Consider the following 15,766-nt stretch of genomic DNA (forward strand, 5'->3'; position numbering starts at 1 on the left):
TGAGATGCCTGTGGTCTGCGTGTCTTTGCCTTCCCTAATGTTTTCTTGAACAGACAGCATTGCAACCACAGCGTATAAAACATTTTAAAGAGTGTCACAGTTGCATGCTTTTAACCCATTTCCTAATTGTTTTTTTCTCCCTATATTTACTTTTTATATAATCACAAAGATTTTTTTCTATGTTCAAATAATCTGAGTTTTCCTTTCAATTACATGATAAACATCTTCCATGTCCCCATGGTCAGTCACCCCGAAGATGACTACTGGCTGTATAATATTCCACAGAAGAATGTGGTGCAGTTTGTGGGAACTCGCGCCAGGCCCAGTTCTCAGGTGGCGCCAATCTCTCACGGATAAATTCATCTCATCGATTGGGGTGCAGCCGTTATCAAGACACAGGACTTGCCTCTGGGACGCTAGCCTTTGGGAAGACGAAGCAAACCAACGGCCAGGTGAAAAGATGGCACTCTGCTGACACTGGGGTGCGGATGGGGGCCGACACATTTCTCCTTCCCCAGGCTGGCGCTTAGATATGCTGGGACATTCACCCAGTGGCGGGGAGGGGACAGCCTCGATCCCACCTTCTGTCCTCACTGGCCAACCCCCATCTCCACTTCCAGATTTCTCAGCCCGGGTGCAGCCAGAGAAGCGAGTGCCAGGCCCAGGGAAGCAGGTGCCCCTTGCTTTGGAGGTGGTGGCAGGCGCCTGATGTGGCATTGCGGGTGGTCCCGCTGGCTCCAGGACAAGGCAGGGGCGACCTCGAGGAAGAGGCTGTGCCCTGCAGGAGGGGCGTGGGTGTGTGGGGGGAGAAAAGCAGGGGAGCCAGGTCTAGAGCCCAGGGTGGGAGCTGGAGGGTGGGAGCTGGAGGGGGCCAGCAGGGTGAAGTCTCCTGAAGCCTCTTGGGGTGGGAGACCAGGAGGGTCCCTGGGGTGCGCAGAGCGAGCTGGGGTGGCAGCAGGCCTGAGGGGGCCAGGCAGGTCCTGCGGGGAGTCACCACCGGCCAGTCTGAGGTTCTTGGGTGGGGGGGAGTTGGGAGGAGGGTGGGTACAGGGAGGAGGGGAGAGCAGGCCTCAGGCTCGGTGGGAGGGAGGGGCCAGAGAGGCGGGCCTGGCCCTGGGGGCGGGGCGGGGAGACAGGGCTGTGCTGAGGGCGTGGTGGGGGCTGGGGCGGAGCCGCGAGGGCTCGGGAAGGCGGGGTTGGTTTCCCAGGGGCGTGGCTAGTTTGGGGCGTGGCCGGGTCGGGGCGCGGCCGGGGCGTAGCTGGGGCGTGGCCGGGACAGAGCTCGGGGCGACAGAACTTGGTTCGGGGCGGGGAGGGCGTGGCAGGGGCGAGTCCGGGGGCGGAGCTTGGAGGGGGCGACTGGGCTTGGTCCGGGGCCTGGGCGTGTCCTGGGCGTGACTGGGGCGGGGCTTGGGGGGCTCGGCCCGGGCGGGGAGGGCGTGGCCGGGGCGTGGCCGGGGCGGAGCTCGGGGCCGCGGGCCGTGCGTGCGGCGGGCAGCGGAGCGGCTGGCGCGGTGGGCAGCCCGTCGCGCCGTGGCCGTGAGCGTGGCCGCCGGTGCCCAGCGCCCCTTGCCCGGCTCATCATGCTGCTGCTGCTCACGCTGTGTTTGGCGCTGCCGCTCAGCGCAGGGTCGCTGGAGGAGGCGCGGAGCCGGGACGGCGCTGCGGAGCGAGTGAGTGGGCTCGGGGCCGCGGGGCTGCAGGACGGCGTTGGGCTCGGGTCCGGCCGGGCCCGGGAGGGGACCCCGCTCCTGCGAGTGCCGAGCGCTCCCGCGGCGGCTGCTCTCCACGGCCCCCCTCGGACGCGGGCCGGCCAGCCCCGGGCAAGTGCCCGGATCCCCCTGAAGACGGGCTCGCGGGTCGGGGGTCCGTGCCTGTGGGGACGCGGAACGGGGTCCCAGACAACCGCGGACACTGCAGAGCTTCTGACCGTCACACTGTCCACTGTTCCAGGCCATCACGCCGCCGCCCTGCACCTGGGAGAAATGCACTTTGGGGCGGGGGGTTGGGGGTTCCCAGGAGGCCCCAGTTTAAAGGAAAACGAAAAGGGGTGGTGGTTGGAGCCGGGTCTTTGGGGGTCCAGGAAGATGGCCTTTCGGGGCCTCGCCTGCCTGGGTCCCGCACTCAGGCCCCGCCGCCTACTCCTGGTCCCTGCAGGAGAAACCCTTCCCTTTGGCTTTCGTTTTGTTTGGGGGCCACACCCAGGGGTGCCCAGGCTACTCCTGGCTCTGTGCTCAGGTGCCGCCCGCGGGTGCTGGGTTGGGCCAGAGCGAGTGCCAAGGGAAGGAATGTAGGGCAGAGAGCTGAGGCTGCCAGGGTGCAGGGCAGGGGTGTGGGAAGAAGCGAACAAAGTTCTGATTGTGCTGGGCGGGGGTGCAGTTCGAGGGGGGGGGGCGGCATGGGACTCTGCAGAGTCCTGCTGGGAGCAGCTGCTCGGACCCTTGACTTCGCCCAGCTCTGGGCGCAGTCCCCGAGGTGCCAGAACCCCGAGCAGTGCCAACGTGCCCGTGTCCACAGCGGACGGCTTCACGCCTGCTCCTGCTCTGTCTGAGAGTGAGTGTGTGAGAGTGTGTATGTGTGAGTGTGTGAGAGCATGTATGAGAATGAATTTACGTGTGTGAATGTGTGTGAGTGAGAGTACATGTGAGCTTGTGTGAGTATCTGTGTATGTGTGCGATAGTGTGTGTGTGAGAGCATATGTGAGTGTGTGTGAGAGAGCATATGTGAGGAATGTGTGTGAGTATATGTGCAAGACTGTATGTGAGTGTATGTGTGTAATGGTGATTGTGTGGGAATGTATGTGAGTGTGTGAATGTATGTGTGAATGCGAGTGTAATAGTGTGTGAGTGTATGTGAGCGTGTGCAGGTACATGTGAGCATAAGTGTATGTGTGAGTGTATGTGTGAGTGTATGGAGTATGTGTGAGGGTGTATGTGTGGGATGAGTGTGTGTGCTGAGTGTGTGAGTGTGTGTGAGTGTGTGCCATAGGACTAACAGTGCAGACTCTGAAATGCCCCGAGCCCGCATCTCCCCCGCCGATGAGCCCTCAGATCTCTGAGCCTGTCGGGGGCCTCTGCCCTGGGCACGGGGTCCGTTGTCGGTGCTCTGTGGGCCAGACCGCCCACTCGGAAAGCCGAGTAGCCACGTGTAGCTGGTGCCGGCGTGTGCCCGGTCACGGTCTTAGAGGCCGTGTCCTCCTTCGTGGAAACACCAGATTTCTCGGACCGTCCGCTCATGCTGCGAGTCCCACTCGCCCTTCCCCGAACCCCTGCCAGTGACCCCTCCAACGCAGCCCCCTGGAGTGACCGGTGGCTTTCCATCCACCGCACAACTCGCTCGGGAGCTCGTTAACCCCTCGGGCTCCAGGCCCGGTCCAGGCGGGCCGTGGCGGGTCACCAAGCGGCTTCACAGGAGTCCCGGGAAGGGCAGGCCCCGCACGAACTCGGGCAAGGGCTCATGAGTGCTCCCCTGGCTCCTGCCCAGGGGGGTCTCCAGCTGCTGCAGACTCTCCAAGGGGTGGGTGCCAGGGAGGGGCCGTGCCCTCTGGGCACCCCGGGCTCCACCCAGAGCCGTCGGTGCCAAAGCCCGGCTGTTTACCGCCCTGGATTAGGAGCCTCTGCTCAGAACTAGGGCCTGAGAAACAGGTGCCACGTGCCCTGGACCCAGAGCTGTGGGGCTCTGAAACCACTGGGGCGCGCAGCCGGCTGTCCGGCTGTCTGTCTCTTCTTCTCTCTTCTCTCTTTCCCCCCTCTCCTCTCTCCTCCTCTCCCCCCTCTCCCTCCTCTCTCCCCCTGTACTTTCTCCCCTCTCCCTTCTCTCTCCTTCCTCCCCTCTCTTCTCTCTCTCCCCTCTCTCCCTTTCTCTCTCCCCCCTCTCTCCCCTTTCCCTCCTCTCCCCCCTTTCCCTCCTCTCTCCCCTCTCCCCCCCTCTCCCTCCTCTCTCCCCTCTCTACTCTCTCCCCTCTCTACTCTCTCCCCTCTCTCTTCTCTCTCCTTCCTCCCCTCTCTTCTCTCTCTCCCCTCTCTCCCTTTCTCTCTCCTCTCTCTCTCCCTCTCTCTCCTCTCTCCCCTCTTTCCCTCTCTCTCTCTCCTATCTCCCCCCTCTCCTCTCCCTCTCTCTCTTCCTTTCTCTCTCTCTCCTCTCTCTCCCCCTCTCCCTCCTCTCTCCTCTCTCTGTCTGTCTCTGTCTCTGTCTCTGTCTCTGTTTCTGTGTCTGTCTGTCTGTCTGTCTGTCTGTCTGTCTGTCTGTCTCTCTCTCTCTCTTCTTCCTCTGTCTCCGTCCAGGCCAGCAGTGTCTCTGAACTGCTCACAGCTCCTTCCACCACCCGGGCGCCGGGGTGTGACCCCCTTTCCCTGCACTGGAGGAGGGACCGCTGCCCCTGGGGTCGCTCCCAACCAGTGGGAGGGGGCAGAAGGGGGGGGCCTGGGCGGGGTGCCGGGCTCCCAGCTGGAGGGGATGGCCGGGCCTGTGCCGAGGGGCAGGGCCAGGCTGTCCTGCAGCCTCTTTCCCAGCGTGAGAAAGGCGGGGCTTGGTTTCAGCCAGCTGGACTGCCTTTGGGGACCCCAGCGGGGAGGCGGCGGGGGGCGGTCGGGGAGGGCTTATGCCCCACCTGAGTCCCCCAGCACCACCTGCACATGGCCTGGGCACCGGGTAGACCCCCTGAGCAGCGGCTGGGAGACTCCCCCCAGACAAGCTATGGAAAGTGCTCAGAACTGAGCCCCCGGATGTGGTTTCTTCTTCCATTTCTGGGGGTGCACCCTGTCTGGGTTCCGTATGCAAAGGCCAAGCTGGAGCCCGGGAAAACTCGAGTGTGGGGCGGGTAAGACCGTCCAGAAGCTGCCGCTGCCCCCTGCCTGGGTGGCCGTGGCCCCACCAGAGCCACCAGGGGTCTAGGGTCCTGTCCCACCTTTGGGGCCCTGTCCTATCCCTCACCTCCCTGCTCTGTGGTTCCAGGGTTCCAGGCAGCAAGGAGATGGGGCAGATGCTGGAACCCTAGAGCCCTCTGGATTCCTCGCCCCCCGGATGGGGGGCGGGGGTGGGGGAGCAAGCTTCTCTCAGTGAGGGACCTGACCGTGTCCTGGGATGGACTCCCCGGGGAATTCCCACTTTCCGGCTTTTCTTTTGTCTCCCTGAGTCGTGGGGTCTTGGCACTGCCCAGAATTCGGCCCCCCTGGACGTCCACCTTCATGCCCCTTGTCGGGCCGGGGGACTCAGGGAGCACATTGCCGGGCTCTGTGTGTCCCCCTTCCCGCGAGGACCCCATCCCCAACCCGAGCCCGCGGGACAAACACAGCCCCCACCACCGAGGTCACTGGCCTCTCTGGGGGCGGGGGGGGGGTGGGTGACGGAGGGTCTCTGGGGCCCAGCCCAGCCCGGGACAGAGCCTGTCACTGGGGGCGGGTGGGGGGGTGACGGAGGGTCTCTGGGGCTCAGCCCAGCCCGGGACAGAGCCTGTCGCTGCCGACCCCCTGGCTCCCTGCCCCCCTACAGCCGTCTCATCTGGTTTCCGTCCAGCCTGGGACCTGTCGGTCCTCAGGGGCAGGGCGGGGGCTCCACGCTCCAGAAATGCTGCGGTGGGACATCTGGCGCCCTGCCAGGGGCCCCTCCAGTCGGTCCTGCGGCCCCGCGCTGGCCGGGACGCCCCTTGGTGCAGCTCGGCCCCCCAGGGCAGCTCGGGGCTGGCAGGAAAGCCGGGAACAATGGGGAGCGGGAATTGGGGGCACACTCAGGACGTTCCCGCCTGGCCCCTCAGGGTCACTCTGAGGGAAAGCGGGACTGAAGCGAAGGGAGCCCCCGGACGGCAGACAAGCCTCTGGGAGCCCGACGCCAGCGTCTCAGAGACTCGGGAGGGAAGGGTGAGGCCAGCGCGGCCCACGCCCTCCGGTGGAGAGAGGACGGTGTCAAAGGCTGTTTTAAAACTGTTTCCCATCAGTGGCGACTGTTTATTTTGGGCTTGGGGCCGCTCCAGTGCTGGTGGCTCTGTGGGTGGGTCTGGGCCGTGCCCCGTGAGTTGAGGATTCTGCGGCCGGGACACTCAGGAAGGTGCTTGCCTGCATGTGGCTGACCCGGGCTGGAGCCCCACAGTGCAGAGGGTCCCCTGAGCCACCAGGACTGATCCCTGAGCACCCCCGGGTGTGGCTCAGAACCCCCAAATAGCTTGTGTTTGTGAATTATGCCTCAGAGAGATATTGAAAAAGGTTTGCGCAAAGTCTAGCAGTGATGTGCAGGGGGTTCTTCCTCTCTCTCTCTCTCTCTCCCCTCTCTCTCTCCCTCTCTCTCTCCCTCTCTCTCTCTCTCTCTCTCCCTCTCTCTCTCTCCCTCTCTCTCCCTCTCTCTGTTTTTTCCCTCTCCCTCTCTCTCTCCCTCTCTCTCTGTCTCTCTCTCCCTCTCCCTCTCTCTCTCCCTCTCCCTCTCTCTCTCTCTCTCTCCCTCTCTCTCTCCCTCTCTCTGTTTTTCCCTCTCCCTCTCTCCCTCTCTCTCCCTCTCCCTCTCCCTCTCTCTCTCTCTCTCTCTCTCTCTCTTCTCATCTCTCTCTCTCTCTCTCTCTCTCTCTCACTCTCTCTCTCTTTCTGGTGTAGTTGGGGGTTGGGTTGCACCTGGCAATGCTCAGGGCTCACTCCTGGCTCTGTGCTCACTCCCGCTCTGTGCTCAGGGCTCACTCCTGGTGGGCACAAGGTGGGGCCCATGTGTGAGATTAGCCGTGTGCAAGGGCCTTATCAGGCGTGCTGTCTCTAAGTTTTGACCTGCTTTGTCAAATTAAGCTCCAGAGAAAATGAGTTGCTAGCAATTAACACCCTTTCCGGTAAACAACAGTTTGCCCTGGGCCAAGTTCAACAACTGGCCAGGACTTTTACACGCATCTAGAGGGATGCTTGGTTATTAATAGGCCCTTTTGCGAAGGCGGCATCTCGCCTGCCCAGCCCCACAGTCGGGAGGACAGCCAGTGTCCAGAACACACATGTGGGACAGAAGGAGGTTCAGGCTAAGTTCCCGTGTGAGTCCCAGAGTTTCCGGAGTCTCAACATGAGTCAACGGGCCCCGCCGAGGAGAGGGTCGTGCACTGCACAGACACGAGTGCAGAACGCGGTCTGAGGGAGAAGAAGACACAGCGGCCGCAGTCCTGCCGCGGGCTCGCTCTCCTCAGTCCCTCCAAGCTCCCAGAGTGCACATAGGGACAACGTGAGGCTCCAGGGTCACGAGGGAGGGCCTGAACGCAGGCTTTGCACGCAGGAGGCCCGCCGTCCTGTGCTTCCTGGTCCCCTGCTTCCTGCTGGGAGCCCCCAGGCATGTGCCGGGTGTAGCCCCTAAGCATTGTCAGGTGAAATTCTGCGCACCCCCAGCGTGCATGGAAGACAGCGAGCGGGAAAGAGCAGGTGAGCAGCAGCCTGACCCCCAGAGCGCAGCTGTCCGCTGTGTTTCCCAGTGAATCCTCAGGTTCTCCTTCTAGCCTGGAAGCAACCAGGTGGAAATGTTCCCTGATGGAAGTGCTCCCTGATGAGAGTGCTCCCTGGTGGGTGTGCTCCCCAGTGGGTGTGCTCCCCAATGAAAGGCCAAAATTGCCTTTTACTTCTTTTTTCAGCTTTTTTTTTGCTGTGGATCTGAGTTGACCTAATGGCCCACTCCCCTGCCCAATGACAGATTTGAGAATGATTTCCTCACTGTAATTTCCTTATTCTCCTCTTTCCACAGGCCGGACCGAGGCTCCCCCGGCAAGCCCGGCTGCTGCAGAGACTGGTACGTACAGTCAGGGCGTCTGTGCCTCGGTCCTCCTGCGCCCGGGGCTGTGCACTGCCTTCAGCACTGCCTTCTAGCGTGAAACGGGCCCGATTCTAGAGGGACTGAGCCGGGCTTGCATCTGCGAGAAGAGCCCCTTTATTTTGTGTGATGTTCTCGTCCCGGGATTGGGTTCTGTGGTGCCATTAGTCATGAAGTCACCAAAGTCAGCCGGGGCTGATCAGAGCAAGGCTGACGGTGCTGGGCTCTGGTCCCGGATGGGGCTTGAATATTCGGACCCGAGGGCGCTTGCGTGCCCACCGGCCATGTGGGATATGGCTGTGTGGGGCCCAGGCTTCTGGCTCCTGACCCGGGGAGGCAGTTGGCTAAGGACCATGCTGTGTCGGTTCTTCTCACCTGCCATCACACTTACTGCCCTTCTTGTTCTGGGACTCGAGTCCCAGAAATGACTCTGGGCTTCTGTCTTTTTTTTTTTAAGTTGAATAAATATTTATTAATCTCATCATTGGTAGTTCAAACTTATTTTTTATTTTTATTTTTTTTACCTTTTATTTTTTTATTTATTTATATTTTTAAAATTTTATCACCATGTGGAAAGTTACAGAGTTCTCAGGTTTATGTTTCAGTTATACCGTATTCAAACACCATCCGTTCACCAGTGCCCATATTCCACCACCAAAATCCCCGGTATACCCCCCGCCCCCAACCCCAACTTTATAACTGATGAATTTCACTTCATTTTCTCTTCACCTTGATTACGTTCAATATTTCAACACAAAACTCACTATTGTTGTGGGAGTTATACCCCCAAAAAGATAACCCTAATAAGGAAGCATTTGATAATTAGTTTTCCATTAAAAGATTGTATGTTTTCAGGTTTTAGAAAAGGTCGCGGGGCTGCGTAAGCGGCCGCGCGGCTCGGATGTGTCCCAGTCCCGAATCCCGGAGCCTTGTTAGTTGCTGCTCAGTGTCGCCAGGGCTCCATCTGGAGAAGGTGTGCTGGCTGCACCTCCTCCTTCCGGCTCCCTGGTGTTGCTGGCCCCAATTCGGGTCCGGAGCATTTTCTGGGCCGCGTTGCTCACCAGAATGCCTGCCGCTTCTCTGTGGATTGTGGCAAGATGGTGCCGAGGGTGGGTCGAGGGCGTGACTTCCGGCAGCCGGGACCACTTGGAGTTTTGGGCTGGCGCCACCCCACTCCAGTTGGGGCTTCTGTCTTGCCTCTTTCTCCCTTGACCCTTTCAAGCCTCCCACCCCCCACATCCTTGGAGAGATCCTGCCACACACAGAGCTGGTGCCTTTGCTAAAAGCGTGCAGGAGTCGCAGCAGTTCACAGGGCAGTCTCAAGCCAGATACGCACGCATGCCTGTCCACCCATCACCCAGCCTTCATCCACCCACCATTCATCCGTCATCCATCCCTCTTCCCATTCATCCTCCCATCCATCCATCGTCCATCCATTCTCTCTCCATCCATCCACCATCTATCCATCCAAACATCTATCTCTCCCTTCCGCCCTCCACCAACTAGCCATCTACCCACCCACCATTCATCCACCATTCCATTCTCCCATCCACCCACGATCTATCTATCCACCCGTCTTACATTTAAGGATAATTATCTATTCAGCCACCCACCATCTATCCATCTACCCCTCAACCCACTTTCCCATCCACTCACCAATCCACCCATCCATCACTCACCCATCCATCCATTATCTAACCATCTGTCCTCCATCCATCCACCCAACCATCATATCTCCATCCATCCACCCATTTACCTACCCACCCACCACCATCCACCCATCATCTATCCATCATCTCTCCGTCCATTCATTTGCCTAGCACTGCTTGGGTGTTTGAAGTACAAAGCATGAAACAGGTGAGAGGTGGCACCTTTCTCAGAGCCTGAGCTCCTGGCATGCTGTGCTCGGAAACGCAACCCAAGGGTATTAGTGATATCAGAGACGCTGACACGTGCCCCTGGGAGGAGTAACAGGGCAGGTGGAGGAAGTGGTGCACACTTTGGGGGGCAGGGTTCTGGTCACTGTTCTCAGACTAGGACAGACTAGGAGATGGTCTCTTGACCCCTGAGGTTCGCTGAGTACTTGCTAGGTCCCAGGCATTGTTCGAAGCGTTTCTCTTCTGACTCAGTAGCCCAGCAACGCATCCTGGAGGCCTTTTCCTGCTGGGAAGTGGAAGTTGGGCGGGAAGGAGTGCTTGCCCGGAGCCCACTGGCTGGAAGGTGGAGGAGGCCAGAGTGCCTCTGAGGCCTTCTTCTAACTGACCGGCCGCCTTCTCCGCCCTGAGTCTCCTCCCACGTCTGGTTTGTGTTCAGTAACACCTCACCCGACCTGGCTCTATCCATCCTCTCTAGCTTTGTCCATTCCTCTGGGCAGACGTGGGAAATGTCCGGCCGCGGCTAAGAAATGCCTGTGAAACCCTGTGATGCGGCCCCTGAGCACGGCAGGAGACGCCCGCGTGGCCCCTTCTAAGTGCCCGAATGGGCCTTGGCAGAAAGGGCTCCCCACACCTGCTCTAGGTAGTGAAAAGCCTTCTTTGGGGGTGGCAAGCAGTGCCCAGGCCGGGGGCCACTGGCGGGGTTACTCGCTCTGTGCTTAGGGTGGGCGGGTTCCCCGAATGCCCGTTGTGCCGCCTCCCCCTAGCCCCCGACCCTCATGGTAACGATATTTCCATTTGCCCAGATGTGTTTGTTTCTCCTGCTAGAATCAGTACCACAAAGAACTTTCCGTTCCTTCTTTTATCTGACTGCTTTTAATTCCATGATTAATTCCATTCCTAGATTTTCTTTTTCGTTTGTTTGTTTCCTTTGGGCCACACCCGAGAGGCGATGCTCAGGGCTTATTCCTGGTTCTGCCCTCAGGGATCACTCCTGGCAGGGCTCAGGGGACTTTATGGGATGCCAGGGATCAAACCTGGCTGAGTCTGGCCTACATTCTCAGCAGGAAGATTTCTGGACCCGTGTGTTTGCATTCTTCATGTTTACAAGCGTCCGATGACGTTTATATCTGATTCCTCTTTTGGGTCACAGCCCCCTGTGCTCAGGGCTGACTCCTGGCTCTGTGCTCAGAGGTCATTCCTGGTGCTCAGGCAGCCATATGCAGTGCTGGGGATTGGAGCCGGGTTCCTTGTGCGTCTGTGTGGGTTCCTTTCCCACCAGCCACGGGTGCGTCCTTGGCGTCAGTCTAGCTGGATGTGTCGTTGGTGCTGAGTCGGGCCATTCCCCACAGCCTCGGGCCTGGGGGTGTTGCTCCCACAACCTCCATTGCTCCGTGTTCCAGCCACTGCTCCCAGGGTCAGAGTACCCCACGCCCCGTCCTGTGGGGGCCCCGGCTTCTTGAGGGCCCTCCGCGTCTCCATCAACATCTGCCCAGGAGCTCCGCAGTTTATTCCCCACAAAGGAAAGCGGAAGTGTCTGAGTGATGACTCGACTTACCTTTCTTTCTCGACCTGAGTTTTCATCCGCAGTCAGAAGACTTTCCTCGATATCTTGGTGTGGGCCATTTCTGCCGTGCTCAGGTCTCTGTAGGAATCACTGCTCATTTCTGTGCCCGACGCTTAGGTTTGTTATTCACTTCTCGGGCTGAGCTGTGTTTATACGGCCAGTGCTGGGTGAGGATCGGTGCTCGTGCTCGTATTTGCAGTAACTCCCCACAGACCACGGGATAAAGTACCAGGACCAGGGGCCAGAGTGATGGTGCAGTGGGTGGGCACTTGCCTGGCACACGGCTGACCTGGGCTTGATCCCCAACACCCCATATGGTCCCCTGAGCACAGAGTGAGGAGTAAGTCTGCACTACCGGGGTGGCCCCCAAAGAACACGGGAACTGAGGGGCCGGGAGAGACTCAAAGGCTTCAGCCCCAGCACTGCACAGTCCCCTGAGAACCAAAACCCCCAAACGAAAGGGAGGGATAACTACAGAGATGAGAATCTGGAGTGTGGAGGCCTGAGCACAGAGCCAGGAGTCATCCCTGAGCATAGAGCTGGGAGTCATCCCTGAGCACAGAGCCGGGAGTCAGCCCTGAGCACAGAGCCGGAGGCTCCCCAGGGCTGCAGAGGGGCGGAGCTGTCTCCCAGGGGCAAACCCTGGGCACTAGCTGAGGGGGTACTGAGACCCCGTTGCGGGCCAGGGTCTGGGTCCGAGGCAGTCTCAGAGCGTGCATGGGGACACGCGCTCTGGGGGCCCGTCTTGCTCACTCACACTCCCCAGGGCTGGGCCGCGAGCTGCCGCTGATGGATTTTCCGTCTGCATAGACTCTAGGAAACAGCGAGGGGTGAGGTCACCGGAGGAGATTCTCGCCCCCTCGGGCGCCCCCGGTAAGGGCCCTGCCAGGGGTGTGTGTGTCGGGGACGCCAGCCAGGCCCTGAAGGCCCCGGACTGCGGCGTGCCGGCCCTGGGCCCGTGTGCGGGGCCAGCGCACGCGGGGCAGCCGGTCCCTGGGCACTCCAGCGTCCCCTTCCGGTTTGCTTTTGTTTGGGGCTCACCCGGCTGTGCTCAGGAATCACTGCTGGTGGGACTTGGGGGCAGATCAGGTGCTGGGGTTGAACCTTGGTGGCCGCACGCAAGGCCAGTGCCCGTCCTCCTTCCCTGCTCAGCCCCTCAGCGTCTTCTGTGCCTTCTCTGTCAGCCTGCAGTGGCACCCAGCTGGGAACCGCTCCCCTGAGGGATTCCCTGATCTCCCCCCCTCCCCCCCCACCTCCTCTTCGAGGAGGGTCTTCGAGCCAATAATAAATAGACAGACACGGGGGCCTGGGACCGTCCCCCAGGGAGAAGCGCCTTCCTGGCTCGATCCCGGCACTACTTGGCCCCTGAGCTCCGCCCAGAGGCCCCCCATGCCAGGGACAGCAGGGCTGGTCCCCGAGCGCACGGCTGGGTGTGGTCCCAGTGAATGTGGCAGGGAGGCGAGAGGGGGGACTGGCTCGTTACCACTGGCCTCGCTTAGGACTCAGAAGGTTCCGTAAGTGTGTTTCTGAGTTCATGCCGGAGCTTTCGGAAAGCAGCAAGTGGGGCTGAGTGGAGGGAGGGGTGGGGGCCTCTGGGCGGGGGTGGGCGCAGGCAAGAGAAGGGCAGATTCAGCTGCCCGGGGCCTCCAAGGAGGGCCGGAACCGCTGGGAAGACCCTTCCCCGGACCTGGCTCCAAGCAGCGTGCGTTTCCCTCTGGGCTGGGGGCTGGGCAGGGCCTGCGGAGCACAGGGGGCTGCAGGGCCCGGGGCTGCACATGGCTGGCTCCGCGCGTGGCGCTGGCCTGGACCCCGCACAGCCCGGGTTCCAGTTCTCTCTTGCTCGCGCGAGGGCGCTGGCCCCTGATGCCACCCCCCCGCCCTGGCTCTGGGCCTGGATCCCGACGGCAGGGCCGGGGCTCGGACTCGAGGCCCTGACCTCGCGCCTGCCTGAGAGACCGCTGAGCCCAGCCGCACACTGGCAGCTGACCACCTTCAGCCCACACCCGCGGCTGGGCTGCTCCCCGTCCGTCTCCAGAGCTTCATCCTGCAAACCTGAAACGACCCCCCGTGGCACTCAGTCCCCCACGACCCCCGTCCCCTGCCCTGGGAAAGGGGGGCCCGACCCTGTGGCCTGTCCCTGGGAGGGGTCTGACGGCCAGGAGTGCGTGTCACCTGCACCATCTGTCAGATGCCCCCGGGCCATGCACGTGTGTCACGTTCCAGTCCTTTGAGGGCTGAGTAGCGCCCGTGCTCCAGGGCCCCACACTCTGTTTGTCCACTTGCTGGTGGACACCCGGCTGATTTGGGAGTGTGTGATGTTGTCCGCTCGCTGGTGGAAGCTGCTTCCTGCTTTGGGGAGTGTAGATGCAGCCTCGGAGATGGGGTGCAGGCAGAGGCCCTTTGGGCTAAGGGGATCGAGGGCGGGCAGGAGCACACGGCCCAGTGACACCTGCTGTGTGTCCCTGAGACGCTGGGTTGGGGGGCCGCAGGGCCGCTGGGAAGCGGTCTCGAGGCCAGGCCAGGGGTCAGGAGCCTTCCTGCCACAGTCCTGGGGCCCCGAGCAGCCGGGCCCTGCTTTGCGCCTTGAGAGGAGAGAGTGGTTTGGGTCCTTCAACGTGGCTGTTCTGGGCTCCTAATACAGGCCCCTCACCCTGACTAGCTGGGAGAGTGTGTGTGAGCCCCATGAGCATATGGTGGGGGCCGGGGTGAAGGGTCAAAGGGCCACGCCTGTACATGGCTCGTAGGAAGTCCAGGATCAATCCCCAGCTTAGTGTGGATCCCCGAGCACCCCCGGGAGCACCTGAGCACTGTGCTGGGAGTAACCCCAAGCACCACGCCTGAGGCTCAGCTGTGTGGGATTGCTCCCTCAGGCACACCCGCCAGTAGTGATGTGCACAGATGGCAGCTGGGGGCAGAGGAGCGGGAGGCTGGCAGTTCCCCACAGGAGCAGACGGGAACCGTTTCTGCCAGTCGGTTCTTTGTCACTGAAGCCCGAACGCTTTTGGCAGCATGTAAATGAATGGAGGTGGAGCAGTTCCAGTAAAAGCTTATTGACAAAACTGCGATATTATGATAAAGCGATTGGCAAAACGATGTGCCCTCGCTCGCCTACCGTGGTGTAGACCAGAGGTCCCAGAGTATTTGGCTTAGTTACTCTGCAGCTAAGAGCGCCCTGGAAAAATCTACCTTCCTTCAGGGAATAAATCGAAGGAACTTCCCTACTACTCCCAAATTACCAGCCCCCGCCCCAGATATTCCGCTACTTCCAGGGAATGGCCTCGCCCTCGTTAGGACACGGCCGTGGGGATGAGTCACTGGGCTGAGTCATCGGAGGCCGCACAGGACTGGGAAGCGGCTAGAAAGCGAGTCCCGAGGGCTGCGCTGCTGGTCGGGTCGCTGCCTCCGCCCCCGGCAAGCCGTGCTCTCCCTCGAGCGTGGATCTCCCTGGCCCATCTCTGTCTCTGCTCGCCTGCTCCCACCCTGCAGAAGCCCCTGTTCTCTCTCCAACAGCACGTCGCCCTTTCTCGACCCTGAGTCGAGAAACTTCACCAAGTTTTGGGTGAACTTCCTCGCTTCACCAAAAAAAAAAGATTATTAACATTATTGTCCCCAGCTCACACTCACTGTCTTCACTGAAACTTGTTCAACATTTTTTGTTTGCTTGTTTGGCCACACCCGGCAGTGCTCAGGGCTTACTCCTGGGGGTGCTTTGGGGACCATATGGGATGCTGCAGATTCAACCCGGGTAGGCCACGTGTGACAAAAGTGCCTTACGTGCTGTACTATCTCTCCAGCCCCTTGTGCAATAGTTTTAATGAGATTATTTTAACCAAAGCATTTGATTCAGCTACATCTGGAATCTCTTTTTATTCCAACCTGCTTTTGCATGGAGGGGTGGGGGATGAGGGAGAGAGAGAGAGACAGAGAGACAGAGAGACAGAGACAGAGACACAGAGAGACAGACAGGGAGAGAGACAGAGACACAGAGACAGAGACAGAGACAGAGAGAGAGACAGAGAGAGAGAGAGAGAGAGAGAGAGAGAGAGAGAGAGAGAGAGAGATTTTGTTCTAAAAAGACCCAGAAGTTCATAAAGGTTGTTTCTGAACGCAGGGGTGATTTTCTGAACCCCGGGACCCCTTTCCCAGCTGGAGCTCTGCCTTGGGCCTTGGCCAGGAGCTGAGCTAACAGGCTTGGCTGGGCGCCCCCGCTGGGGAGGGGCTGAGGCTGCGGTGCACCTGAAGCTTCTCTCACAGGGTCGCCCTGCTGAGGCAGTTCTCGTGGGTCCAACTCCGAGACTCTCCGTCCTGACGGCCGGCCCACCCGGCTGTGGGCGCGGTGCCAGAGAAGCAGCCCCTGCCCGTGAGTGGACACTGGCCAGCCCATCCGAGAGCTTCCCTCCTCGGTCTCGTCCCTGGCTCCCGGTGCTCCCCTGCGGCCTCCGGGGAAAGCTGGCGGCCCTCGGGCTCCCCCCAGCCGCTCTCGCTCCTTCTCACCCTCCGGGCTGCGGGCCTGGCCCTGAGCTCTCTGCACCACGCCACGTCCCTCCCCTGGCCCTGGCCGGGGGCCAAG

The 15,766-nt window shown here is 60.6% G+C and overlaps 1 protein-coding gene across 2 annotated transcripts in view; it reads left to right on the plus strand.

The window, feature by feature from the left end:
• Positions 1-1,471: 1,471 nt before the first annotated feature.
• Positions 1,472-15,766, plus strand: part of ITIH5 (inter-alpha-trypsin inhibitor heavy chain 5) — a 41,665-nt gene continuing 27,370 nt past the window's right edge. The window contains exons 1-2 of one of the 2 annotated variants that reach the window (XM_055146680.1): positions 1,472-1,673; positions 7,690-7,734. In XM_055146680.1, the coding sequence (XP_055002655.1) occupies positions 1,584-1,673; positions 7,690-7,734 (135 nt within the window). In that variant the 5' untranslated portion in view covers positions 1,472-1,583. The remainder of the gene's footprint in view (positions 1,674-7,689; positions 7,735-15,766) is intronic. The other variant, XM_055146681.1, reaches the window with a different exon arrangement.

The sequence above is a fragment of the Sorex araneus genome, chromosome 9 (genome assembly GCF_027595985.1).
Source record: "Sorex araneus isolate mSorAra2 chromosome 9, mSorAra2.pri, whole genome shotgun sequence".
In the NCBI taxonomy this organism is placed as follows: Eukaryota; Metazoa; Chordata; class Mammalia; order Eulipotyphla; family Soricidae; genus Sorex; species Sorex araneus.